We start from the raw sequence: 26,647 nt of genomic DNA, 5'->3' as shown, positions 1-26,647 counted from the left end.
ATAATTTGACTACGGTGCATTCTGACTTGAGTACAATTTCGGGTTGCATCGACTCCAAACTACAGTATCTCGCAAAAGTGGGTGCAATCCTCACGTTTTTGTAAATGTTTTCTTATATATTTTTCCATGGGCAACACTGAAGAAATGACCCTTAGCTGCAATATAAAGTAGTCAGCAAACATCTTGTAAAACATTGTGATTTTATTGTACCCTCAAACTAACTCAAAAATGTGTTTTTAAACAGCATTCAAATTGAGCCCAGTTCACTTAAGGGTGTACTCGCTTTTGTTGCCAGCGGTTTAAAGATGAAGATGCATACTAAATGATACATGTACATTTTTTTAGACTATTGCAAACACATACCGGGTTTGAATCAGGTTTCTGTGACATGATTTCTTCAAAATACGCCAAGGATCAAAGTTACATTTCCAGCCTCGCTGAAATTATCTTGTTTTGATTTCTCACAGACTTTTTTTTTTTTAAATAGTCTTGGTTGTATAATTTCACGCTTTCTTGGTGCGCAGGCACTCCAGAGACCCAACTATTTGTATACAAGCCATTCAAAAGTCAATTTTCCATAATATGTCACCTTTAGTCTTTTTTTATACTGAATCCTCTTCATTATTTTGAGTCCCTACATATTCACTGTTATAGGAATAATGAGGACTAGTTTTTGATCTGATACCAAGGCATAGCAAAACTCGGTGACCTCGCCTCCACCTGAAACATGCTTAAGATCTCCCCTTCACAATTTTAATTAACCTTTCTCGTCATCTGCAACGACAGATATAGATTTGTTATAATCTCTTCTCTATTTTTTTGCTCAGGAAGTCACCTCGCTCCTTGAATCAATGTTTCTTCTGCTTTCCAGCCGTGCAGGCAGTCAGGCGGGCAGGTGTCTGTGATTTGATGTGGGGATCAGAGAACTCTATTTCTTTTTGCGCACGCACACACCCACACACACACAGTGTATCAGAGGTAGACGAGCGTGAAGAGCATCTGAGCGACAGCATCCGGAAGCGCAGAGATAAGGTGTAATCTGCTTGCAATTATTTCTGCTTGACAGGCGCAGGTAAGGCAATCAACTCCTGCGACGCGTGTTCTGAGTCAATAGTCCAGACCCCGACCAGGAAGGCGAGCGAGTGATTATGACTCCGACACAAAGCCCAGGCAGTCCTCTCTGATAGCCAAAGTCAACTCTCAAAACGATACACGAACCTCTGGCCTTGAATGCACAAAGCATCCATCCATCCATTTTCTCGGGGGTCCACCCTGGACTGGTTGCGAGCCAATCTCAGGTCACAGAGATTAGCAAGCATTTTACAGACACATTCACAGCCACGGGTGTGCCGTCAGGGCCTTTAAAGCCTTCTCTGCAGGCCCAAACACTATCAGAAGCACAGAAGGTGCAAAAATAACTTAAATGTACAATATTTATGAATTCCTTTTAGAATATTTTTCTAAAAAATCAATAATAGTTATAATTAATTAAGTCATTATTTATTTAAAACATTTTAAAGATATATGTCCAGTACTGAATGTGTCAAATTAAATCTTTCTGCAGCCTTAAAAATGTTTTGGTTAGCAGTTGTCACTAACATAGTCCCATTGCCAAGAAACATGCTCAAGCGGGGGATTTGGATAACTGTGCACATTTTTCCTCCCTTACGATCAGTCAGCAAAGGCCAGATTGTCGGATGTCTCGAAAAGATTATCCTGGGCGATTATCCTGACGCATGGCATGTGTTAAGAGTAACTTCTCTTCCCCAATCTGCTCTGGCCATAATTCCTGATCACTGGGGCAGTTTGACAAAAGAATATTATGACAACTGGGAACTCTTTTAAATTTAGCAGAAGTGCAACATATGTCTCCTTTTAGCAAAATACATACACACACACTCATATATATATATATATATATATATATATATATATATATATATATATATATATATATATATATATATATATATATATATATATATATATATATATATATATATATATATACACTTGAGAAACTCCTCAACTCACTTCAAGATAGTTCCTTGGCACCTACAGTAGATGCCACACGATGGTATGACAGCTATACTTTTTAGGTTGTAAAAAAAAGGGAAATTTTTTTTTTTCGGTTTCTTCTTTTATGGCTACTCTGACTTCGTCTTTGCATTTTCCGTCAGTCTGGATGCCCAGTGGTGCTGTACTGCCTGTCACACACCAGTCCGGCTACTACAACAGACATTGTTATGTGTGTGGTGTGCTGTGTTGATCATCCCAATTTCACTACACACTACAAGAACACAAATGCGGATTTTTTTTTTTTAATGTGGATTATATCACATTTTAAAAATCATTATTGGTATATGTATACCCCACTTCTGAACAGCTTAATATGGTTCATTTGTCAAATTGTCAGGGACCTCCTTCACTTGTGCACGCACGGCTGCAGACAAGCCGTAGCACGGAGGGGCCACGCCTTGACATCAAGCAAACGAGAATTCAAGCAACATGCCGCAGATGCCTGGACAAGTGTGTCGGATTTTTCTGCCACAACCCCCCCGCTCCCAAATCCCCTTTCATCTTTCAGCAGAGACTTGATTTGAGAGGCTGTTAGCGGCATGACAAGAAGCGCTCAGAATATCGAGAAGCTGCAACTTTTCTCAGCCACTAATATCTCATTTTTTTCAAAAACATTATTTTGACCAGAGAAGAGAGTGACCACATCCAGCAGGTGGGCCACACCAGAGGTCTTTGCATCGTAAGAGAGTAATGGGGAACACATTGGGTTCTATCAAACACAAATTATATTCGCCAAGGGCATGAAACAGAAGACAAACATCACAGGAAAAAAAAGTGCATTTGGCTTCAATTTGTCTGGTAATAATTACAAAGTCCTCGCTGCTTTGGAAACACAGTAATAAGCAACAGACCCTGTGGTTTTTATAGACACACATTGTCATTGTTGAATTTACCAGTGGGTTTTGAATTGAGCTCTCTAACACAATATCAAAGCCGTAGTGTGTTTTTGCAACATTTTCCGGGCGTTTTGAATACAAGCATCGATAGATAAGTGGTGAAAATGTACACGGATGAAAGCGGATAGCTGTTGTCATACCGCTGTTGTTATCTCACCACGCTACAGGCACTATTTGTGTTAAGGCACGTCTCCGCTTTGCAAAGGCATTACGTGTCTCTAGGATGCCAATAGTGCAGCTTTACCAATTCCATTGGCGACGTTAATGTCTTTTTATAGAGTCATTGTATTCCACCTAAAGGTGCAATGAATCTTTCTGCAGGCTTTGTTATTGAGGCGAAATTGGAAAATGGCATTAAGTGACATTATAGCCATCTACAGAACTGTAGATTGCGGTTTTATATAGCTCATGAGCGCAAATGAAGACGGGCGGTAAAATGGGGCTTACGAGCATGTGCAAACACGCAGTATGAGTTGAGGCTTTTTTTTTTCTTCTCACCCCAGGCAGTCTTGCTTTTACTAAACATTAAGCTATCAGAAATATGTAGACCTCCATGAGCGTATGATGTTCTTTATTGCTTTTTGTATGATTTCATATCATATACACGCAGCAAAACATCATTAACACAATTCGCCAGAGGGCCTTTGGGTCAAGAAAAGCGAGAAAGGATGGATGTGAATTAAATACTGTCCAAACTGCAATTATACTGTGTATACAATTTGCAGATTGCAATTGATGCCGAAACTCGGACAGACTTATTTGGAAAAAGTATGTCATTGTTTAAATGAAGATAATTTAGAAGCCGACAGTGTGCTACATGGGTGCAGTATGTAATGATACCTTTCTGGTGGAGGGAGGTGGTGTCAGTATATTCTCTCTCTTATGGCATTGTTTTTTTACATCGAAAATGAACATGTGTGGCTGGATTAAGTCTGAATGGTTCAAGTCACGCATTTATTTTTTTCTCCTCTCAAGTTGCATAGTTCGGGTATGTGTCATGAACTTGGATATCTTCAGATTGGAATTAGGTCTCTTTCAAAACTCACTGAATTCCCAATATGAGTGTGGAGTACATGCAAAGGTGAAATGATAAAAGTACACCAATCATTGATGTACAATCAGTGTTCCCCTGCATATTCACTATGTTTGCACTCTTGGTTGCGTTGAAGTGAGGCGAGAAGCTTCTATTAGACGACAGGGGTGGCGACAATTAAAGGCATTAAATTGAAATTGGGCATATGGGCATGAAGTGTAAATCCAGCCTAGCCTATGTGCTGCCGCGTTCACTCAAACACCTTTTAGTCCCGCGGTCAGGTGTTAACACACGTAATTAAACTTGGGTTCAGACCAAAACCAACCCATCCAAGACCACCTTGAAGAAAACTGTTGGGTAATTGTGAGAAAACGATCCAGCCGGAACGTCGGGCACTAAACAGATGTTGGTAAAGCACCCGCACGTTCAAAGTCAGCTGAGATAGTTAACCATAAACCTCTTGGGACCCCTTTGCAGGATCATATTCACCATTTAGCACCGGTCGGTTCCCATTCTCGCTCCTGCTGTGTGCAGATGTGATCAGTGTGAGGTGTCATTGCATGTGAGAGATTGATTCTCTTTTAGCCAACATCCAGTCGCATATATCGTTTTACCTTCTGAAAGAACTCCCACCAGCAGCTGAGAAGCCTGCCGGCCTTCTGGCACTGGACTCACTATTTGAACATGTCCTTTTGCAAGTGGAAACTACCATGTACGTATGATTTTTCATTCCAAGTAAAGCAGGCAGATGTTCTGGCATCTCCCGGTCAAGGAGAGTGCATTTTATCTTCGGTATCCTATTCCTCATGAGCGAGCCAGAGAACAGCGGGGGTGTTTTTCTGCTCCCCCTGAACAGGAACATGAGCAGGTCCTCTGGTTTTCTCTGCAAGTATATGCTCGGCTTTGTCCAGGTTTTCCTTTCCCAAGAACACTTGAATGGGAGCGAGAGATTGGGAGGTACTGGGCGGACACCGGGCTGTCTTAGTTCCGCCACAATTATTCCCTGGAAGCCTCCCACCTGCCAAGGGGGGCCGGATGTTGCAACGTTACACGTGATATGATTAGAGACGTTAGGGAGTCAGCAGGTCTCCCCGGCTGGAGAATTTGCAGCAGAAGATTACGACCGCTCATTCCCGTCATTCTGCGATGGAGGTGAAACGAAGCGGAGGAAAGCCAGGATCCCAAGTCCTATCTGGCTTTTGTAATGTTAACTAACAGCAGCCCGAGATTTCTGTCACTGTTCACCAAGGACGGATCGAGTGCGCAAAACCAGAAGAGGAATAAATGGATGGTCATTATAAGTTGTTTTGACTTACGGCGGTGATTAATGTTGGATTTCAGTTCCAGACCCTCCAAGCTCCTGTCTAATGAAGAGAGGTAGCATTGGGTTGGAATGAAAACACCCATCCATTCATTTTCTATAGCACATGTCCTCATTGGGGTCACGGATGAGCTGCAGTCTATCCCAAATGTCTTGGGTGAGAAACATTCTGTAATGGTTGTCAATTGGCAGGACATATTCAGTGTAGACACCCATCCATTCACATTCACACAATTTGGAGTCTTCAATGAACCTAGTGCCATGCTTTAAGAATGTGGCGGGAAGCCAGATTACCTGGAGAAAAAACATGTAAGCATGAGAAGACCATGCAAACTCCATACCAAAGTCCAGATTCAAACCCAATATTTCTCAACTGCGATGTGGACGTGCTAGCCAATACAAACTGAACTTTGAAAGACTCGTTCAAGGAAGTAAAACTGTAAGTATGGCCCCAAAGAGATGCTGCCATTGCTGCAGTTTTATCAAAATGTAAATCTCAAGGAGCAGTTTACTGAAAATATGTCAATTTTCAATAGTGCTTGTCGTCAATATGGTGACAGCCGAACTGGAGTAATCTCAGCTGCCTTTGGCCAAGAGGCGGGTAAACCCTGGACTGGTCGTCAGGCCATCGCTATGTGACAAGTCAAACACTTTATTCAGATAGTTATCATACGGCCACTGTTAATAAAGCAGCTAGATTAGCCCTTTTGAATAACACAGTAGAGGTGTTCATTCATCAATTTATTTAATATTGTGGTTGTAGAACTGCACTTCATCATGCTTAGAGGTGTTTCTGAAGTTGTTTACTTTCATGAAGCAGGCAGAAATATTGGCTTGACAATAATACAGTGCAGTAAAATCACATGTGAAATCATGGCTCTCTAACAGTCTTGATGACAGCAGACTTTGATACAGTGATTGTATTGTGCCTCTCTACTGGAGATGCTGTTGATTTGACATTTAGAGTACAGTATTGGCACAAAAAGATGACATATAGTGGTAGCTTGACTTGGGAGTTTAATTCATTCCATGACTGGCTGATGGCATCAATAAATGATTGGCGACCAATTCAGTGTGTCGCTGGGATAGGTTCTAGCTCCATGCGACCCTGAAAAGGATAAGCAACATGGAAAATGGACGTGAGTGTAATCAATGTCCCACTTCTTCAAGGCACTCTTCAACTGCATTGTGTATGAATATGCAGTTATTTATATTTAGCCAAAGAGCCGCATGTCGTCGCATAGCTGTTTTAAAATAAAGACTGTATTGTGTAAAATAACTTTGGGGCGTCTGAGGGTTCTTTGCCTCATTACTACCGTATATGCACATGTGGCATCATTATATGTCTCTTTGTGTATGTGGGTGGTTTGTAGTGATAAAGATAACCTTACGGCCCATACAAACGAGTGGATAAATCGAGAATTTGGCGCCACAATGGAGCAGCTTACACACCATCCCATACGACCGCGTCTGTGATTTGTGTTTCCCAATTTTACGGTATGTTTTTCTACCACCACAGCCTCGAACAAAACCATTTATTTTCCCCTCTCTCTCTTTGACAGAGTTAAAGTCAACCGGCACCGCTCACCACTTCTCCTTCTTGCTAAACTCAAGCGACTATCGAATTCTTCGCATGGACGAGGACCACGACCGCATGTATGTGGGCAGCAAAGATTACATCCTGTCTCTGGATCTGCACGACATAAACAAGGAGCCACTCATTGTAAGGATTGTCATGCGATGGCAAAGAACTCCTGAGGGGATTTGGCTAAAGTTCTGCATCTCAGTTTGTTGATCTGTCTTTCTTTCTTTTTTTTTTTTTTTTTAAAGATCCACTGGCCTGTTGCACCTCAGAGGAAGTCTGAATGTGTCTTGTCTGGAAAAGACACCAATGTGAGTGTTACAAACACACTAGAGCAAAAATCGCTATGGGTCTGCTGCTCCTGTAGTATGTGGGGTTGGTGTTCTCCGGATGACCAACATTGCACACCACTCACATAACAATATCTTGACCTACAATCACAAGTCGCATTTGGCAAACCATAAATCTGGTCTAAATCACTCTTAAAACCCTCTCCAGGCAGGTTTTGCAGTTTCGCAACAACTAATTGCTAATCCCCCAATTAATACACATTCAAATTATATGAGCCTTTTTTTACTCAGAAGTACTACTAAACTACCACTAAAACTTAGTTTGAGCCTGAGAGGGTTAAAATGCTGCACACAATCACTGCGCCTTGTTTGATATCCTTCTAAATTAAACAGTTTTAATCATAATCAGCCAAGAAAGTCTTCGAGAGACATCCGATAATCCGGCCTTTAATGGTATGTGAGTGCCAGGCTTTGAACTTGACCTAAGTGCTTAAAAAAATATAAAGGTGAACGAAGAGCCTTGCCTCGATTCAACTTTTTGACTGCCGTTGCTTAACTCAAACACGGAAGGATTTGCCACTATAAATACCGAGCAGGCTAATAATTTACAATTGTCACAGGAAAAGGCTGGTGTGTGTGTACTCTGTTTAACTGTGTGTTATTAAGTTTGACACTTGTTGTCTATTCTAGAACAGGGGTAGGCAACTCTGGTCCTCCATAGATGCTGATGAACTAATGATTTCAATCAGGTGTGTTGGAGGAGGGAAATTTATAAAACGGCCAGGACAGCGACTCTCGAGGACCAGAGTTGGCTACCCCCGTTCTAGAGTAAGCAATATTCATCATATGAAACTCGGATGATCAGTTGCAAGAGCGTTTGTTAAAAACATTTAACAAAAGAATAAATAAATGAAATACAAATAAATGTATTACAAATGGTATGATTTTGAAAATAAAATAGACTAGCATCTTAGCAGGAACAGGGTGTTACAGAAAAGAGGACTAAAATACGCATGAATAAGTGAGTGACCGAATTGTTGCTGTTTGGGTTCTATAGAAAGATTTTGCGAGTCGTTGAGTTCTCGAATGTTGAATTGTGACTCAGCGGGAGTGCACTGGGTCACCGATTCATTTCTGCTACTGCACTGAGGTCATCGCTGGGTGTTGCAATGTGGGGGTGGGGGTTTTCTTCCAAAGTGCCACTTGGATGTCACACTCTCATCCAGGATAGCGGCAACGTTGATTGCTGATTGTGAACAGCTGCTCTCAATGACACTCGAGGGAGCAGTTCCTCGGAATGGGCCGCACGGAATAGTCTCCATAGAACACTGTGAATACAGCATATTGCACATGCGTATGTTTAATTAGGGCCCAAGACCCTGGCGGGGTGAAGGCCCTCATGGAGTCGCTGTTTATTTATTCTTCTTCCGACAAATGAATCGCTTTTTTGGGGGCCTCCACATGTCAGGCCTGTATCCTGGTAAAAGTGCAGAAACGTTAGGGGTCTCGAACCCGACCCCAAAAAAACCCACTCAATTAGAGTCTGGAAAGTTATAAAACCTGTTTCATTGATCGAAATGAAGGGCCCCACCGATGAATTGGTTAAAGCGGCCGATTACTACCCTTCAAACGTAAAAAAAATAAATGTATATATTTATTATATATATATATATATATATATATATATATATATATATATATATATATATATATAGAGAGAGAGAGAGAGAGAGAGAGAGAGAGAGAGAGAGAGAGAGAGAGAGAGAGTACTCTTTTTTTTTAATTAACTTTATACTGTATGGGGCAATTTGACCCACAACAGAACGCGGGTTCCCTTTTTTTTTTTTTATAGATCTTATGTATTTTCGCAACTCTTTGGAAACATTTTCTCCCGTGTCAGCTTGTTATTGCTTTGTTTGCTGCGTGTATGCAAGAAACCAGTTCCAATCCTCACTTAAAACATGGATATTTCCCATTCTTCCATGTTTACATGATACGTTTTTCTCTGCCAAATGTCATCAGATCAGGTTAGAGATTGTTGTGCTTTTTTAAATTTTTGCTTCCTTGGTTGCGGAGTGTTTTCTGGATAAAATTTAGCTGGAAGGCACCTCAGTCCTGCACAGGAAACCAATTCATTATCTTGTAATCATTTCACATGTTGCGGTCCAAACAACAAGCAAACATAAAACGAGTGTTCGCCTTTTGTAGCTTCCAGACTTCTCTGAAGTGTTAATATGATCCACACATGCAAACAGGCACTAATCCTACACTCCTCTCTCCAGTATAGGGTGGAAGCTAATCATGATGAAATGCATACAAAAACCAGATCCCTGTTGCTTTTGAGGTACACCCACACATTTCATCGGAAGGAGCGAAGTGGAGGGGAGTGACGAGGTGGAGACAGCAGGCTGCTGTTTATCCAACTGGAATGTTCATTTGTGCATGTTCGCTGACCCGTTGCCTCTCTCTCTTTGCCTCCGGCTACTTGGTATCGGCCTCTCGTTGCTTGTATGAGCAGTACGTGTGTGCGGGTTTGAAATTTCATCAGTAAACAAAAGAAATAACGTCGGCTGGCGGGAGACACCTCTTCACTGCAATCTTCACCTGCTCTTTAGGGGCCAGACAGATGATGACAATTCAGAAGCAATTGACAGTGGATGTCGGTGCAGGCGGGAGGTCAAAGGCAATCATTCCTGCTGTGCTCTCAGTGGGGGGGATCACAACTAGGCACACACACATTACCACACACACACAGACACACTCCCCAGGATACCTCGGACTCGCGCATCTGTTGTGTTACTAATAACTGCCCAAAATAGCTTATCCCCCAACCTGCATACACAAATCTTAGTTGTTTTTTATGCTGTCAGTTGCATTTGCATCGCCCCTAAAATTTGTATCACGGCTGCAGCGTCCCTAAAGAAAGATAAAGTACTCCCCTGCATATTCGTGGTTCACTGTTCATAAATTAGCCTTGCCGTTTGTTTTTTTTTCCTGTGGAACCTTTCCCCATCTTTTGCTGTTTATTGTGCACTTTCTGAAACACATCAGAATGTCATCAAACCTGTCAAAGTAGTACATTAATTGTCATCAAAAGTGATAAATCTCGACCGAGAGACAAGTTTTGCATGTCAAGAAGGAGCTACGTTTAGCCTGGGTTGTTAGTGGAAATGAGAGTCTTTGCCATATATGCATGTACATGCGCACTTTTGGTGCCTTCTTTCTTAATTAAATAATGTAAAAGTCATTTCTTTTTAAAGGTAAGGTGGAATATGAAATTATATAAAATTGTAGTATGATCATAGTTTGTGGTGTATACACGGTTTAAGATGTTAATGTAGGCAATTATAACGAAAAGATAAGAAGAGAGCATCATTTATTTGCCTTTTTTCACTATTCGGTGCCACGCCACTCACCGCAAGATAATCACTCAGGATCATCTTTTAGAGATGTCTCATAAGGTTAATCGGTAAACCTGTAAATCGGAAACGTTACCATGCTGAGGAAACAGCTGGTTTAGCAAACTGAGACAATCAACTGCCAGCAGCTCCTCTTCATTTGCTTGTGGAAGTGTTGTAGTGGACCTCGTTACCACTGAGGTCATCCGCATGCTGAACAAACCACATTACTCACGTTTTCTAGTGCCAGTACATTAAGTAGTAGAATATTTTGGGCCAAAAACTGTTCAGGACAATGAATTGGGTTTCCTCTTGGTCCTGACCCCGACACTCCCCTTCACACTGCGCAGTTCTGCTCTTACGATTTTCTCTGACAGCACCGAGTGATCTGGGCTCGGGCCCGGTGCCGAGCATGGAACAGAGCTGCCAAACAAGCCAGCAGCGGAAATGATGGATGTGATGGCTTTAAAGCTTGGCACAGGGCTTATTAACCACCAGTGGGGTATTATATATTATGCAAATACTTCTTTTTGACTTTGTTTTTTTTTTCCACTCTGGACGTCTTCATTATCATCTGTTAGTTTATTAGTAAAAAGAATAAAATACAAAATAAAATAAAATTCTTGGTTTTACGGTAACAGTACAGTTCACATTGGGTGCAGTAAATGAGAAAAATGCACTCTGTGTATTACACTGCTATTCAATAAGGAAAGATTTTCAAATAAAATAATGTATACAATAAAACAACACAAAAGAACAAAGTTCAATTGTCTTTTTTTTTTTTTTTTTTTTAAATCTGGAGCGATCCTGACAGAACCGCTCCTTCATCCTGTTTGATCACGACTGTGTTCTTCCGAAGGGCGAATGCGGCAACTTCATCCGTCTGATCGAACCATGGAACCGCACTCACCTGTACGTGTGCGGAACGGGAGCGTACAACCCCATCTGCACATACGTGGACCGCGGACGCAGGTCGCAGGTAACCGAAGATTCTTTGTGAGACGTCACTTTTAAGCCTTCTCTCCCTTTTCTGTCATTCGAGCTCAGGTCGCTGAGGTGGCCCCTCTGCTCTCACTCCTCAGTTTCATCCACTGTGCTTTTGTTCCATGGTTTTTGATCACTCACCTCCTGTCATCATAGCCGCATTTCCACCAAGCAATACAATTACAATAGATTCAGTTGTTGGCTTTATGAAAGTTGCCAACACATTAGAATCTGTTTAATGCTCAACGGCCAGTGATCATTAGGAGAAATTTTAAGGGGGAATATTATGTCATTATTTTTTTTTTTTTCAATGGTTGTATACTAATAAGTTGGTCTCCGGAGTGCCTGGCCACCCATCAATTGTTAAATTAAATACAAAGTTGTGGCACTTAGGGAAGGTATTTGTGTTTGGCGATGTGTCGGCTGCATGTGCACATACATGGATCCTCACACTTATCAATGAAAGTATTGTTAGGCGGCAAGTGCTGCCTCCACCAGTGAAAATACAAATCAACACTTGTTTTCTTTACGAGGGCTCATTTGAGCTTTGTAGTTTTTATTTGCTTTTTGAAACTCTTGTTCTGAGTTCCAACCTTTGTCATCATGGTGATGAAAGCTGTACTGGGTATTGGCCCTACAGTAGAGTGATTATCAGTGGCTTATCTGCATGAACCAGGACTTCCCCCTTAAAACAGGCTGATTTCAACGAGGCAAACAAAAAATAAAGTGAACGACATGCTTAAAAAAAAAACCGCATAGCTTCCGCGTTGGCTAATAAGTTCCTTTATCTTAATGCTAAAAAAGAATACAAAACGCCACAGACAGGCTAACAAATAGCATCAGTCTCATGGTGTTACAAACCTTGAAGCAACGGATATTTGACCACAAATGACAAAGCAACATTCATGTATTCTGATAAGTATAGACACGGATAAGTATAGTATAGAAATAATCACTGGCATGCATTCTTTCTCCTCTGCAAAGAACAACTAACATTACTGTGACTTACTGAGCAATTGTGACCTTCTCTTACATGTACCTCCGCATATCTGTATCATACTGCCCATTATGCTGCCCTCAGGTGGCCAAGCCGCACACCAAAAGGAGCTGAAACAATGTCCATTGAAATTAAGCAAATAAAATAATTCATTCTTTACATGCTATTTAACAATGTAATTGCTGTATGTTTTGATATCCTACAATATCATAGAGTAAAAAGAAGACGAATCATTGAGTGCTATTTTTCCTCACTACTCAGATTAAGAGGCGCCCGTCTTGCTTGTAATATCGCTTTGACGGGACATGCAGAAAATTCCGAGCCCGTAATCCCCCCCATCCACCTGTTTATACAGAGCAGGCTCTGTTGGTCTGTCTTTCTGTCTGGCTAAGAGCCCCTGAAAAGCCGTCACTACCGATGGAGCCTCTCATCCATCATCGTCCTCGTAGCTCCTCCCGCTCCTCGGGCACGATGACCGACGGTGAGCGGGACACAGCTGCCGGCCTTGCGCCTGCCACTCCTCTGCCTGTTTAGCCTCAGCCTTCAAATGGGGCGTTCACGTTTCAGTGTAAAGGTCAGTCGGCCTGCTTCCATTCAACTTTTTACCCTTAAAGCAGACCGATTGTGCTTTTTTTCACAATATGAAACAGGTCCCCGGTGTCTTCTTAATAAACAGTCTCTGGAAACTTTTGGTTGAAATTCACTCAGGTTGAAGAATTACAATACATTTGAGATCCACCTGTCACAAGGCTCGATTTTTTTGGGGGGTTGGGGGGGCATTTTTCTAATCGATGACTTCATTTGAGGAGCAATTTACTAATTTTGAGGCGCAATTTTTTTACAGGTTAATTCCAGGGACCTGATGCAAGGGATTTATGAATTAAAAATACAACGCTACATCTAATTAACAATTGTTTTTTTTATTTATATATAAATTCACTTTCTCTATAGAGGCAAACTGTATTATTTTTATCTAGAAACATTTTCAGTGGGGTAATTTCAAACACAAATAGTTTCAGTTTAGGCGGTTTAAACATTTCTGAAAGGGTTGTATGTTTTTTTTAGCAGGGCTGAATGTATTAAAAGAAAAAAAGATAAAGTTTACTCTACTGTAATGTAATTTTGAAGATTTTTATTATGTATTCCTCAAAAATCAAAAACTAAGGACTCTATTGGGAAAACAATTAACCTTACAGTACTGATATTAATAAATATACTTTTAAGATTATCGGCCACTCCTCCTATCAGATGTACGCCGTAAAGGATAATTAATTCATTTCTGGTTCCCGGTTCTGATTTCAGATTTCTGACACTTAGTAATTTGCCATCTATTTTGCTGTTGAAAGTTGGCTCCACTCTGCTTTAGCACGGTTACAGCCAGACTCGAGGCGATGATTACTGACTTAATAGTGACTCTGCAAAGTGTTTAGCCTGCCGAATCTCGTTGCTAGCTAGCTGGTGCGGTGTAAGTAGTACTGAGCTTGCCTCGACCTCCGACTACACTTGGTAGGTCACGTGAGCCCCTCGCACCCATCCAGCCCAGCAAATGTTTTTGGGACCGTCTCGCCGGTTGGTTTCTCAGTTTTGCTATTCAGAGTGTTTTGATGACGCGCAAATTGTTAATTTTGCCTTTCAAACTGCGATGTGAAACCGTTTCTTTCGAGCCTTGCGCTAGGATTTAAATCATAGAGTTTCAGGGGGCGCTTCTGTCTCATGCAACTGAGACTTAATTATCGTTACCTGACAGCCGTGGGAAAAGGTAGGGCATGCAATGAAGGCTAGTCAGTGTTGCCTACCTTTCCGAACACTGTCTGCAAGTGTTTACATTTTCAAATCGAATTCCTATATCATTCCTAGGATTTCACAATGTCCCATCATGGGCGAGCTATTAATTTACTCATGTGGTCCTTGGGGTCTACCAGGTGCCCATGGGCACCATGTTGGTGACCCCTCATGTGGTGGTTCAGTGCCACCAAACACAAACATCCCCCACTAACTCCCACATGGACAAGGGAAGCTAACACTCGTAACACTGTTCTGAAACTTTTGACAACACTGGACCACTGCATACTTTTTGACATCGACATGATGGTGCTTCCATGTGGTGCGGCGAGTTGTCTCAGGCCATCTCACGAAACTTGGTGGTGGTGGGGTGCTATTAAAGTGAATGAGCCCAATTGTGATGACCCAAATCTCAAAATTCTGAACAACTCAATCACACTCATTTTCAGAACTAGCCAGATTACAAATTGTATACTTGGTTGTTCACTCCAGAGACCCAACTGTTAGATACAAGCCATTCAAAGTACATTTTCCATCATATGTTTTCTCAAAGGTCCGAAATCCGATGACCCTCTGTCTTCTGCATGACGTTTGACATGTACAACATCAAGCACCACTTTCACCTTTCAACACTTTTTTCTCCTCCATATCCTCCGTTCCCACTTTTTGTTCATCTTTTCTCCGATCTTCTGTTTGTGTCATTATCATCCACCGGACAAATCCTGCATTGTTCCAGCCGGTCACGTGTCAGTAACGAGATGGCCAAATGTGCCATGTCTGTGTTTTAGGGCTCCTACTACCTCCAGGCCCCCAAATCTGGAGGGAGAACCAATCGGGCAGCAGACCAGAGTGCCACGTCAGAGCTTTTGGAGGCCAAGGTGGGCTTTAAAAGGGGGCTCTGCACTCTGTAAAGAATCGAATTAGAAGTCCGGTGCCCACCTGGAGAGCTCACTTTCAGTGTAGTGATGACATGGCTTTAAGCAAAATAAACAGCCTTCTCCATGACATACCGTATTTGCGTTGGAGGTGCAAATGAGAAAATCAAATGACAAAGGTTGGCTTAAATTGCAGGAAGTCTACTAAAAAAAAAACTTTCTTAACCAGAAAATTTTAAATACAATATACAATTTTAAAAATAATAACAATAAGTCAACCTATACTACTATCACATATCGCGGGTGGGTTCTGGTCTCCATTAACCGTGATAAACGAGGGATCACTGCATAATTCTATCACACTATAAGGCCTCTCTCTTCTCATGACTGTTTTAATTTTCAGTTTGGCTGTAGTCCATAAATGCGAAAAACTTAATTATCTTAATGACATATGGCAAAATATGAAGAGAAAAAAATATTTTGTTATGAGTAAAAAGTAATCTCAAAGGAGGACTTTGTTTACACAGACGCAATAAAGAAATGCACTACATAAATGTTTTTTTTCCTCCCAATATTACTGTAAAACAAAAAGCCATTGAACAAGAATTTTTTTTTCATAATTTTACTGTTTTTGTTATTGTTACTCTGGCTCTTCATTTTAACATAATTTAATAATATTCATATCTCAGTTTTTCATAATATTTTGAGAAAAAAATCAGATTGTTACATGAGTTAAAATATAATTACAAAAATTTCTGAAAAAACACTTACACAGGAGTAAAAATGGCACTCACTCAGAGAAATTAAGACTTTATTCTTGTTGAATTAACTTTTTTCTCAAAGTCCGGTAAAAAAAAAAAAACATAAAAACAAAAAACATATTAGGAGAAAAAAAACACAATTTACAAATTAAAGATATAATTTCAATTGTAATTAATTAATTGTAATTGATTTTAATAAGTCAAAGATGAAAATCCCTCTCAGGTTTATTCCTGATTTATTAGTAATTATTTTTTTTCTAATTGTCTGTGTGACTGTAGGTACACCATCACCACAGTGAGATGGTGCCTGGTGGTGCAGTAATATGACAAAATTCATAATAATGTGCAAAATGTATCCCATGCTCCGCTGCCGCTTTAGTCAATTTTTCACGTTAAATTGCAGCTAATGCATTTCTTGAGGTCAGGCCCATATTGGTTTAAGGGCCACAGGTCCCAAATTTTTTTCCCAGATTTTCAGCGGCAGAATCACTGTATTTCCCAGCCTGTCGGTGAGCCGGCTTTGAAGACCCGGCCGAGCTGCCGGTGCACCCGGATCCAGTGTTGACACAGATGTTAAAGATGTCCTCTTTTCACTGTGGGGATAATGAGTTCTCTTTTGAGCCACTAACATCACAGACGCAGCGGAGGGCGTTTTTTGGAAGGCTCTCAGCATTTTTTCCCTCCGCCGCCTTCATCTCACCGATAAAACTGCCTTTGTGTGCTTTTGGTTGCCCTCAGCAGATCCAGTAGTGCCTTCAGGGTTGCAGCGAAGCATTCTTAACTCCACATTGTTTTGTTTGATACTCATGTTGTTTTCAAAACCCAACGCCTTTAACAGCAACTTCAAGGAGTAACCCCTTTGCCCCTGTCCAAAATGTATTTTCCAAACACAATAAATATATTAGCAGGTCACAGGAAAAGTGAGAAAATAATGAATTATCTTTTCTTATTCCCCGGACAGGAATATATTTTCCGCCTTGAGCCAGGCAAAGTGGATTCTGGGAAGGGAAAATGTCCTTTTGACCCCAAATTGAACAGCGTCTCCGCTTTGATCAGTAAGTAAATGTTGATTTTTGCCTCACTAAAGCCGGCTACGCATTTTTAACATGTTTAACAATTTGGCGAATGTGTGAGAAGGCACACATTATGAAGGAAAAATGGTGCTCGCTGTTCTTAATTACCCTGTATGGTGTACTCAAAATGACAAACGCAGCACACCACACACTTAATAATATCGTCACCGACAATCTTGCGTCTCTTTGTGTCTGTTGTACTACCAAGACTGACCTGTGAGAGGCAGTACAGTGCCAAAGGGCATCCAGACAACGAGGAAATATAAAAGACAAAACAGGGACGGCACTCCACTGTGGCTAGGGGATACTATAACCCCGTCAGAAATCTGTGTAGCCCCTCCAGCATTTTATCTGATATTTTAAAATATATTTATGAATTCTTTTCTCTGCCAGCTTCACATCAGTCAAGCGCTCCTTTCGCACCGAGAGAGAAAAAATGCTGGATTCGTAGAAAAAGAAATAGATGAATAGACTCATAGTTGACCACAGACATAAGAATTTATCGTAAATATTGAACAGGTTCAACATTTACGATTAGGTTTTCTGAGCAGATCAGAGTGTAAAAATGACTCTTCACACACCCCACATCACACGATAATCGCTCAGGATAATCTTTCAGAGAGATGCCATAATCCGGATTTTGATGAATTTGATTGGAAGGGTGGAAAAATGCAAATTCACACCAAATATTAAATAATTCTTGATCTGCCACTTGCAATGTATACTGTATATGGGGACTGTTTATTGTCAAGTTGCTAAACTGGCACTTAAATGCACAATCCAATGAGATCCAATAAGAGATCTTTTTTTCTTTTAAAAAGATAATTACGATCTGTTTTGATTGACTTCAAACCCTTAGATAAAGACAGATGGTGGAAGATCCTACTTGTAGATAGTGGGAAGTTGCTTAGCTGCAATTGTGTCACTCTTGTGTCAGTCTCTTGTGTGTGCTCCCCTGTTCATGGGTGGTCTGGTCATCAGCCTACAGGTGGTCAGATATGACCTTTTGCCTTCTGTGTGTGAACGTGCGTGTGTGTGAACGTGCGTGTGTGTGTGTGTGTGTGTGTGCGTGTGTGTGTGCGTGTGTGTGTGTGTGTGTGTGTGTTCTCAATTGCAAGTGATGCAGACTAAACTGTCAAGCCTTAAAGAAAACATTGGAATTATATTTTCACTTGTTTACTTTCATAAAGCACTCAATAGAGCACAATAGGATACATTTTAAAGTGGAATGATTCGATTCGGTTCGATTAAAATTTGATTCGATATGGTACGTCCCGGTTTAAGAGGGTATGATGCAATGAGTTTTTTGTTGAAAGTCATTTTACCGTATGAAATAACTTGTCAGTTCTGAAAATGTGGCATGTTCTTTAGGTTTTTCAAAGACTAGATAAGAAGTGTAGATTTTGTCATGTTTATGAACAGGTAAGAGCACGTAAAAGCCCAAACTATTCATCTTAATTAAATTCAATGAAACAATATGTCATCAGCAACATCAAACCGATTTATACCGATTCATAACTTTTTAATGGCCGGTTGAAGTTATGTTGAGCTCGATTCATTAATTTGTGTTCCGATGCACTCACATCTTTTATACTAAAACCAATTTTCAGATTCAAATCGGTCCTCGTTCCACCCCTGATATATAAATTTTAGGGTTGCATGATATTGGAAAAACATGCGATATGAATGTTGAGTATTCCAATATCAATATTGTTGCGATATTACTGTATTTAACATGTATCTAAAGAATTGATATTTTTTATATCTAATGAAAGAAATAAAAAAATATGCGACAAAATAAGCAGGTTCAATATATTCTTAGTTAATTTAATTGTAATAACTAAGTTATTTAGTGTTAGTAATGCTGCTAGACACTGTTCACCTATTGGATCGTGATGTACACTTAAGGTTGCGTCTGATTGGTCAAAGTCAAATTAAAGCATACATTTCCATAAGAAACTTACTGCACGTCATTGCGCGATACGCATATTGCACCGGCCATTATTGTGATGTTTTTTCGATATACAGTATCCTGTAGACCTAATATATATATATATATATATATATATATATTTATACCTGCTTGATGTGGGTGTCCATTTGGGCAACATCCCTTGTTGCTTCCCTCAAGATACGAGCCGTCGTTCAGCCGATTACTTTTCTTTGACTTGTGAGCGCAAACCTGAAATATGAGCGCTGTATGGAGTCAATGTCAGAATTAGTAAATATTCTTCCAAAAAAAGGGGCTTTAAGCTGTTTGTTGCCTTCTCTGTTTAAGTTTCTTCTAAAACAACGAGAATTACATGTTGTGTCTTTAAAATAACCGCATACCTTAGCCTTCAGTCTGCTAGCTTAAGGCTAATGACATGACAGGATGGTTAAAGCTGCCAGTCAAGTTTTAATGTCTTCCCCCCGTTAAATCCAGCTGATTGCAATTGATTCTGCGTATCCTGCTGTTCCTCCAAATTCCACTGATTGCCCTCACGGGGGTGATAGGCATGCTTTTGGCGGAAGTGTAGCCAGGTCAACAGGTTTGACCCAAACGCGGCGTTACAGGCAGATCATAATATAATTTGGCTCGGCGCTGAGCTTTTTGAGGGGAAATCACCACCACCACACACCAGGGACATTTTGGAACGTTGTTGTTAGATGATTTAAATGAAATGTGGCGGGTGTGACGCCACATTTGAGTGATTAGCCTTTATGCAGCGTGCAGATCAAATGATGAGTTATTTCGCTTTTGTGTGTATGACTTCACCTTGGCAACACCCAAAATTCTGTGTGTGCGTGTGTGTGTCTGTCTTGACAGATGGAGAGCTGTACGCAGGCGTCTACATCGATTTCATGGGAACCGACTCGGCTATCTTCCGTACGCTGGGGAAACAGACTGCCATGAGGACTGATCAGTATAACTCCAGATGGTTGAATGGTAATGTCCCGTCGACACGTTTGTTCTGCAGCCAGCAATAATTCTACAAATTGTTTCCCTCCGGACGTCATGGTGGACCAGTGGTTAGCACATAGGACTAGTGTTTTTGCATGTCTGTCTTACAGACGAAAAGTCTTGGGTTTGAATCTTGGCTTAGGCTCTAATGGACAAATAAGCACTCACAATCACACCTGTGGACAATTTTCGATGATCGGCCAATAGGTGGTTGGTGACTCAGCTCCCTTCATAACAAGCAACAGTTTGGTAGATAACATTTTTACATATTCTTGAAAAAAGATGCTTGAGTCTTTTTATTGTCACTCTCCGCTGAAGGTTACTGTAGGTCTGTAAGTCAAACTAAACATAAAACTGAGAGTTAGACATTTTTATTTACTGTCAAACAAGCACATAGCCTCTGCTAGCCAAATGCTAACACACAATGGGAAACATCATAGGCACACAGGCTAACAAGTATCTAAGTAACAGTCTTGTTACCCTTAAAGCAGCAGCTATCTGAACACAAATGGTGCTATAGAAAGACCATAACAATAATACTCATATTTGATATATGAAATATGCATATATACTGCAAATATTTTTTATTGAAAAAACTATCATTAAGAAAAAACTAATATTACTGCCGTACTAAGAAGCCGAGAAAAGAGCTAAGTCTCCAGTACAGAATATCCATGTCTGTCTTATCTTGCCCGCAGATGGAGTGAGGAGCAAAATTGAAGGAGATAGTGTGTCAAAAACTGTTTAATTCTACTTATGTCTTTACTGTTTGTTTTTATAAGGTATTATGTTATGTAACATAATGTAGGTGATACTTTTCTTATTCAAGAACTCGTTGCAAATGTCTCAAAGCACCACTGTGTGTTTTTTATGATGTGAGAGGAAGCCAGAACCACGCAAGATTTTACATTGTCATTGGAAGAATTGTCATTTATAAAAACAGAAGAAGCACCTTTTCCTGGCACATTTTTCGACAGACTCCCTACATAAGTGGTTGGTGGCGTCTTGTAGGAATTAGGTGGTTGCACACTGATCCACTCAGTGGCTCTAATCGTTAACACGTGGTGTAAAAGTGCTCTTTGCTAATTACTGAGCGCACGTCTGCACAAGTCGACAACGAGGCCGGCCCCGATGGGAACTTGACAGCGTGTCAATAGTGACTCATAGAGATGTTGAGCCACAATTGGGAAAGCATCGTCAGTTGATGTTGCCAAATCAATCACAGCCTCGCCCCTCGACGTCGCTCTTCTCGCAAATTTTCCTCTAACCCTGCTGCCCCAGAAAATATTCCCTTGTGGCTCGGCCATGGACACCTGAGTACTACTCATAAGTCACGTGATGCATGTTGTCCACAGGTGCGAGCATTCGAATGGGGACTTTAAATGTGCATATCATGTTTTTCTGATGTTGTTTGCTTAGATTGACAAAGTATTTTTTCATCGAAAATTTTTTTTAATCTATTTTTCTTCACTATTTAATTTGTGAATCCTGCACACTTACCTTTGATATTGACGGTCTGACACAGTAGCATTTTAAACAAAAGGCTTTACTCAGATGTGTGTTTTTGTTTGGTTTTTATTAACTTTATTGAAAGCTTACTTAAAGAGGGAGTCAACGCAAACATTTTTTTTTTCAAGGATATTTTCTATGCAAGCCCACTAGTTGAAAAAGGGCATTCTGATAAATATTGCGTTTGTGGAATAATTGTTAATCCACTCGTTTTTTAGCCATCTCATTTTGTCTTTGTCTATTATACATGTGCCTTCCACGTCTTCTGATGATTTTGTAGCAGATGTAAATAATTTTCTGATTTGTTGGGTTAAGTGCTTTCAAGAAGCCTAAATTATAATTATTTCACAACAGTCAGTTTATGTCATATTTCACATTTCTAGTTGAGTGAAGTAAAACCACAACATCAGAATTGTAAGGCAGACATGTTAACCACTGGAGCACCGTATTGCATAAAATAAATACTCATTGCTGGACACATTACTGTCCAGTGAAAGCCATGTATTGTCCAATATTGTGTCCAAAAATAAGAACGTTTTTTTGTTTTTAGGATTTGGGGGAGACAAAAAACAATCCCACAATGTTTAGACTTGTTTTTCAGACAGTAATGATATGTCATTTACTATAGTTGTGCAAGGTGTTGGTAAAAGCTTGGAAATAGATTGCAAAAGTGAAAAAATGAGTGTGTGATCACTGCATGTAGCCTCACTTTTTCTTGTATTTGGGTAGGTGGGTGGGGCACCTTCTCTTGGGTGTCCCATTCAGTGGATCTGTGCATGCGTACACCATGAAGCCATTTTGACCACTGTTGGGTGGGACAAATGAATTGGTGACATACAGTGCAGTAAAAAGAAGAAACAGGGATGATTCCTCAGCCCTCAGTAATCATACAAATGCTTATTGGGGCCAAATTGCGTGTTTAAACAGCGACCCAAACCTCAATCCTTCCTCCTTTGGACCAATAAATTGTTATTCTGGGCTCGGTTCTTGGGTTGGTCAATTTCTCGTCAGCTGTCTCCTGGTTACAATCATCTTTTTATTATTGTATGTCAAAGCAAGCCTACCGATTCTGATGATGTCCAATCCAAGATGCTTGTGGTATGCGTTGTTGTATCAAATAGAGCGATTTTCCTAAACATGTTTTTGTCTGCAATTTCCTTTTTCCTTGTATTATTGCTAGAGCCTTTATCCTAGAAGAGTTATGAACCATCTCTTCTTCTGCCATGTTCATCGTTTCTGCCCGTCAGATGCATTGACGTCTTGGTCGTGTGCCACCTGTTCAAAGATAATAATGTTCTCTGTTCTCCCCGTTTTCTTCTTTTTCGAGACCCGACATTCATCCACGCACACCTCATCCCTGACAGCGCCGAGAAGAACGATGACAAGCTCTACTTTTTCTTCCGCGAGAAGGCCACCGAGATGGGCCAGAGTCCCATGAGCCAGTCCAGAATCGGGCGGATCTGCTTGGTGAGTTTACGCGTCAAGAATTGTAACGTCTTTAGGAATTTTTAAAAAGGTGAGAATAACGAGGAATACATCTGTCTCATCGTGTGTGGTGTATTGGCATAAGGAATATGTTATTTAATTTAAGCTTAATATTTGGCCAAAAGAGCAGGCAACTTTGATATGTGATATATATATGATGTATATAATAAAATAAAAATAAAGATGCCCTGCCTATATTTTGTCAGACTTTCCTTTCCTAATTGGTTGTCGTTCCGTTTCCGATCACAATCACCAAGTAGAACACGGTTTTGACCCCACATAAAGATTTCCCTGTGTAAACAGCCTCAACATTTATGAGTGTCAACCCCCAAAGTGTTGCAAGCAAAAAGCACTCTTAAGACACCCTCTCCCCCTACCACCACCACAGTCTAGTCTCTCAGATAAACATTTAGTGACATCCAATAATCAGACTTTTGCTGACGTGGATCGTAAGAGAGGAGGAATGCTGGTTGTCGTTTTGTATGTTCTCCACTTCAGTACTAAAAGATCACGTTTGACTGGCTCTTTGTTGTCTGTGTTTCTCTGTCCCTTTGAGGGAAATTCCATATGATCAATCCTCATCATCAATGATGACAAGGGTCCAATTAATGATCGGGACAAGAAAGCAAATCGTCGCTGTTTGTTCTAACAGTTTAGGTCGGAAAGCATTTTGGGTCCTTTTGAAGGAGGAAAATTGATTTCAGTCCACATCTTGCATCCAGAGGTGATAACCAAGTGACGTTATGATTGTATTTGTCCAAAAAATGGTTTATTAGGGATGTTGTTGGCCGCATGTTCAAAAGGCTCCTCATGGACATTGTCAAATTATCCGATGCAGTGAAATACAACTTGATTAAACACGTATCACTGTGAGAAGCCTTTTAATTTCCTTTTCAAGGCAACGTGATGGTAAAACTGTAAGTAACCCAGTGTCATAGAGACACAGCCTGTACTTCATGCAAATCATTCGGACAGGGTAAAAGGCGTGAACAAAGTTCATAATTTCCAGTCCGTGAATCATTTTGATTCCCTACTTCAGTAGTAAAAGTTGGCCGACCTCCCTCACGGGCCCAGTTGAAACACGGAGCTGTTTTTGTTCCACCGGGCCAACAGCAACAGCTGAGCCAGCGCAGTTAGCTTGAACGGCTTTGACTCTCACAGCTGCGAGACAGACGTGCATACGTGAAAGATATGTGGTGACGGATGACCGATACGCTCTTGCGTCCCTGCAGAATGACGACGGCGGCCACTGCTGCCTGGTGAACAAGTGGAGCACGTTTCTGAAGGCCCGTCTCATCTGCTCGGTGGCCGGAGCCGACGGTGTCGAGACCCACTTTGACGAGCTCAGTGAGTGCACACGCAAACACGCACGCACCAAACATCACTTAAGACCATTTTGTCATTTCATCACGAAGCAAATTCGCCGATGAGCTTGTTCGAAGCCAGTTGGTAATGGAGGATTTTTCAGTATGAGGGCGGACTCGGACAGTTTCATTGGTCCACTGTGATGTGTTCAGTAATTTCATTGGTCAGGTGCGACGAGACTATTGGTAAAGCTACTGGTCTATTCAAGCTTGTCCATAAAAATTCATAAATAAACGGCATCACATTTAAATCCGCAGAGTTCAAAGCGTCAGAAAAAAAATAGTGGCTTATAGTCTGGAAAGTACGCTAGGAATGTAGTTAATCATGCTAACCAGACAACCAAAGGTGATTTCAGAGGAATCCTGGTACTGTATTTTTTTTTTATATATAGATTTACTAGGAATCACAACATAGACTGAGAGTGTAGAGAACGACGACGGAGGGAAGTGATGCTGATGTTGTTTGGCATTTTTTCAAGCTAAAAGACCCCGTTGACTCTGAATGCCAGTTAAATGGGCTAAAATGAAAATAAACTATCCCCCGCTGTGGCCCGGAACAGAATGATCAGCCTGGTGGTTGGGAAACGCTGCTAGACAAAAATCTGCATCTGCTAAGAGTTAAGCGTCTGCCGCATATTGGACATATCTGTACCCCGATAGGAAAGCTGGCCATCCAAAGTGAGAACTCCATTACATGACTTGTAACCACAACAGTAAGAAAACAAAGCACTCCGGTCGGAACAGGTCTTGACAGATTCACTATCTTGCCCTCCACAGATTGAGCAGTCATCTACTTCGAGCAAGAGAATTCTAAACCTTAACGGAAAAATACGACAGAAATGGAATACAGTACAAGTACTTCTACAGTATAGCGAGTAATCAAAATAATGGGCAGCTAGGCATTATTCACATGACTGACAGGATTAGAGGGGGATTTGTGGCATCCTTGAAGCTGTCCCCGCTGGTGTGGTGAGGAAGGAATCCTTCACGTGTACTTAGAATACACGTCTAAATTTACCACAAAATATGTCATGACATGCATCAGCTGTAAGGTCAAACAGTTTATTGTCATCCCGCTACAGCGTGGTCGAAATTGTACTCGGTATTGACCATTTTGGGCAAATTCCAGGGATTGTACAAACTCCAACGAAGGACTTCTACCCAATCGGAAACAGGTAAATGGCCCATGCTAATCATTCAATAATTTCGCCATTTACGCCAACATGGCGTCAAAGTTTGACTATTTTGACGATTTGCCCTGAAACAGGTGTAACGACCTTTTTCATTTTGCTCCTTTTTGAAGTAGTGTTCCCTTTCTCCCCCCTCCTTTATCCACCCTTCCTTCTTTGTGCAATCCCAGCAATCATGGAAATTTGTTTCCACTATTGCGACGCCGCGGGCAAACGCGGGGACGCCGTATGATCTTGCACGTGACAAAACAAAAAAAAGTTACACTGACGCAACTTGTTCCAGTTCACCGCTGATTTATTCCACCTGCGCTCCTTCTGCCTGTCAAACAGGCTGTCAGATGAGTTACGTTAGAATTTCTCCTTTGCACCGCAGCCATTACCTGTCATTTTCATACCTCAGCGGCATGTGAGGGTTTGTCATCCTGGTGATCAAAGCGAGAGTGTAGACTGCACGGAATGAGAAATGAAGGCTCAGTATTTGTTATTTATCTTCGGTTGAATTAGCACGATTCACCCCCTCCCTCCTGTTTTTGCTGTTGGACATATAAATCTGTGCAAAGATCAAAACGCGGTAATGTGTCATATTGATGTCTGACTGGTTGAGAAAGATCGCAAGTTAGAGAGGAGAGGACAGCGTGTCATGTTTATTTTTTTTTCTGTGTTTCGCTCAGGGCAATTACTGTCCTTCACTGTTCAAGGCCAGTTAAAACAAGTGAAACAGCATTTGTTTTACCCCCACCCATTGTTGAACAACATTAACTAGACCTACAGTATATGTTCAACTATTTTTCGACTCCACCTGTCAAACATTATGTATTTAATTTTTTTCTCCTCATTTTTTTTTTTGTTTTGGCTTGCATTTTTCTCTCATTAAATCCATCAGTGGAGATGTCGGGCTCGCAAGTGCCTGGAGCCTACAGTCACGTTGGATGCATGTGGCTCCTATTAGAGGCGTGTTTCACTATACAATCTGTTTAACTTTTATTCCCCAACGGCACTCAGGAATTGTAGTTTTAGTGTCCGATGAGTTTAGATTCAGGATCCCGTTGAGGTTCTGGTAACCTTTGACTCTTAAATCTCTACA

The 26,647-nt window shown here is 40.9% G+C and overlaps 1 protein-coding gene across 2 annotated transcripts in view; it reads left to right on the top strand.

Moving 5' to 3' along the window:
* Nucleotides 1–26,647, top strand: part of sema3fa (sema domain, immunoglobulin domain (Ig), short basic domain, secreted, (semaphorin) 3Fa) — a 68,250-nt gene that overhangs the window by 28,395 nt on the left and 13,208 nt on the right. Inside the window, exons 3-10 of one of the 2 annotated variants that reach the window (XM_086039913.1) lie at nt 6,892–7,052; nt 7,160–7,222; nt 11,459–11,578; nt 15,151–15,240; nt 16,960–17,053; nt 19,881–20,000; nt 22,852–22,991; nt 24,242–24,356. In XM_086039913.1, coding sequence (XP_085896039.1) covers nt 6,892–7,052; nt 7,160–7,222; nt 11,459–11,578; nt 15,151–15,240; nt 16,960–17,053; nt 19,881–20,000; nt 22,852–22,991; nt 24,242–24,356 — 903 coding nt within the window. The remainder of the gene's footprint in view (nt 1–6,891; nt 7,053–7,159; nt 7,223–11,458; nt 11,579–15,150; nt 15,241–16,959; nt 17,054–19,880; nt 20,001–22,851; nt 22,992–24,241; nt 24,357–26,647) is intronic. The other variant, XM_086039915.1, reaches the window with a different exon arrangement.

Source organism: Filicampus tigris, chromosome 9 (assembly GCF_054856515.1).
Source record: "Filicampus tigris isolate MCC_2025a chromosome 9, RoL_Ftig_1.0, whole genome shotgun sequence".
Classification (NCBI taxonomy): Eukaryota; Metazoa; Chordata; class Actinopteri; order Syngnathiformes; family Syngnathidae; genus Filicampus; species Filicampus tigris.
This window is presented reverse-complemented; position numbering and strand designations above follow the sequence as displayed.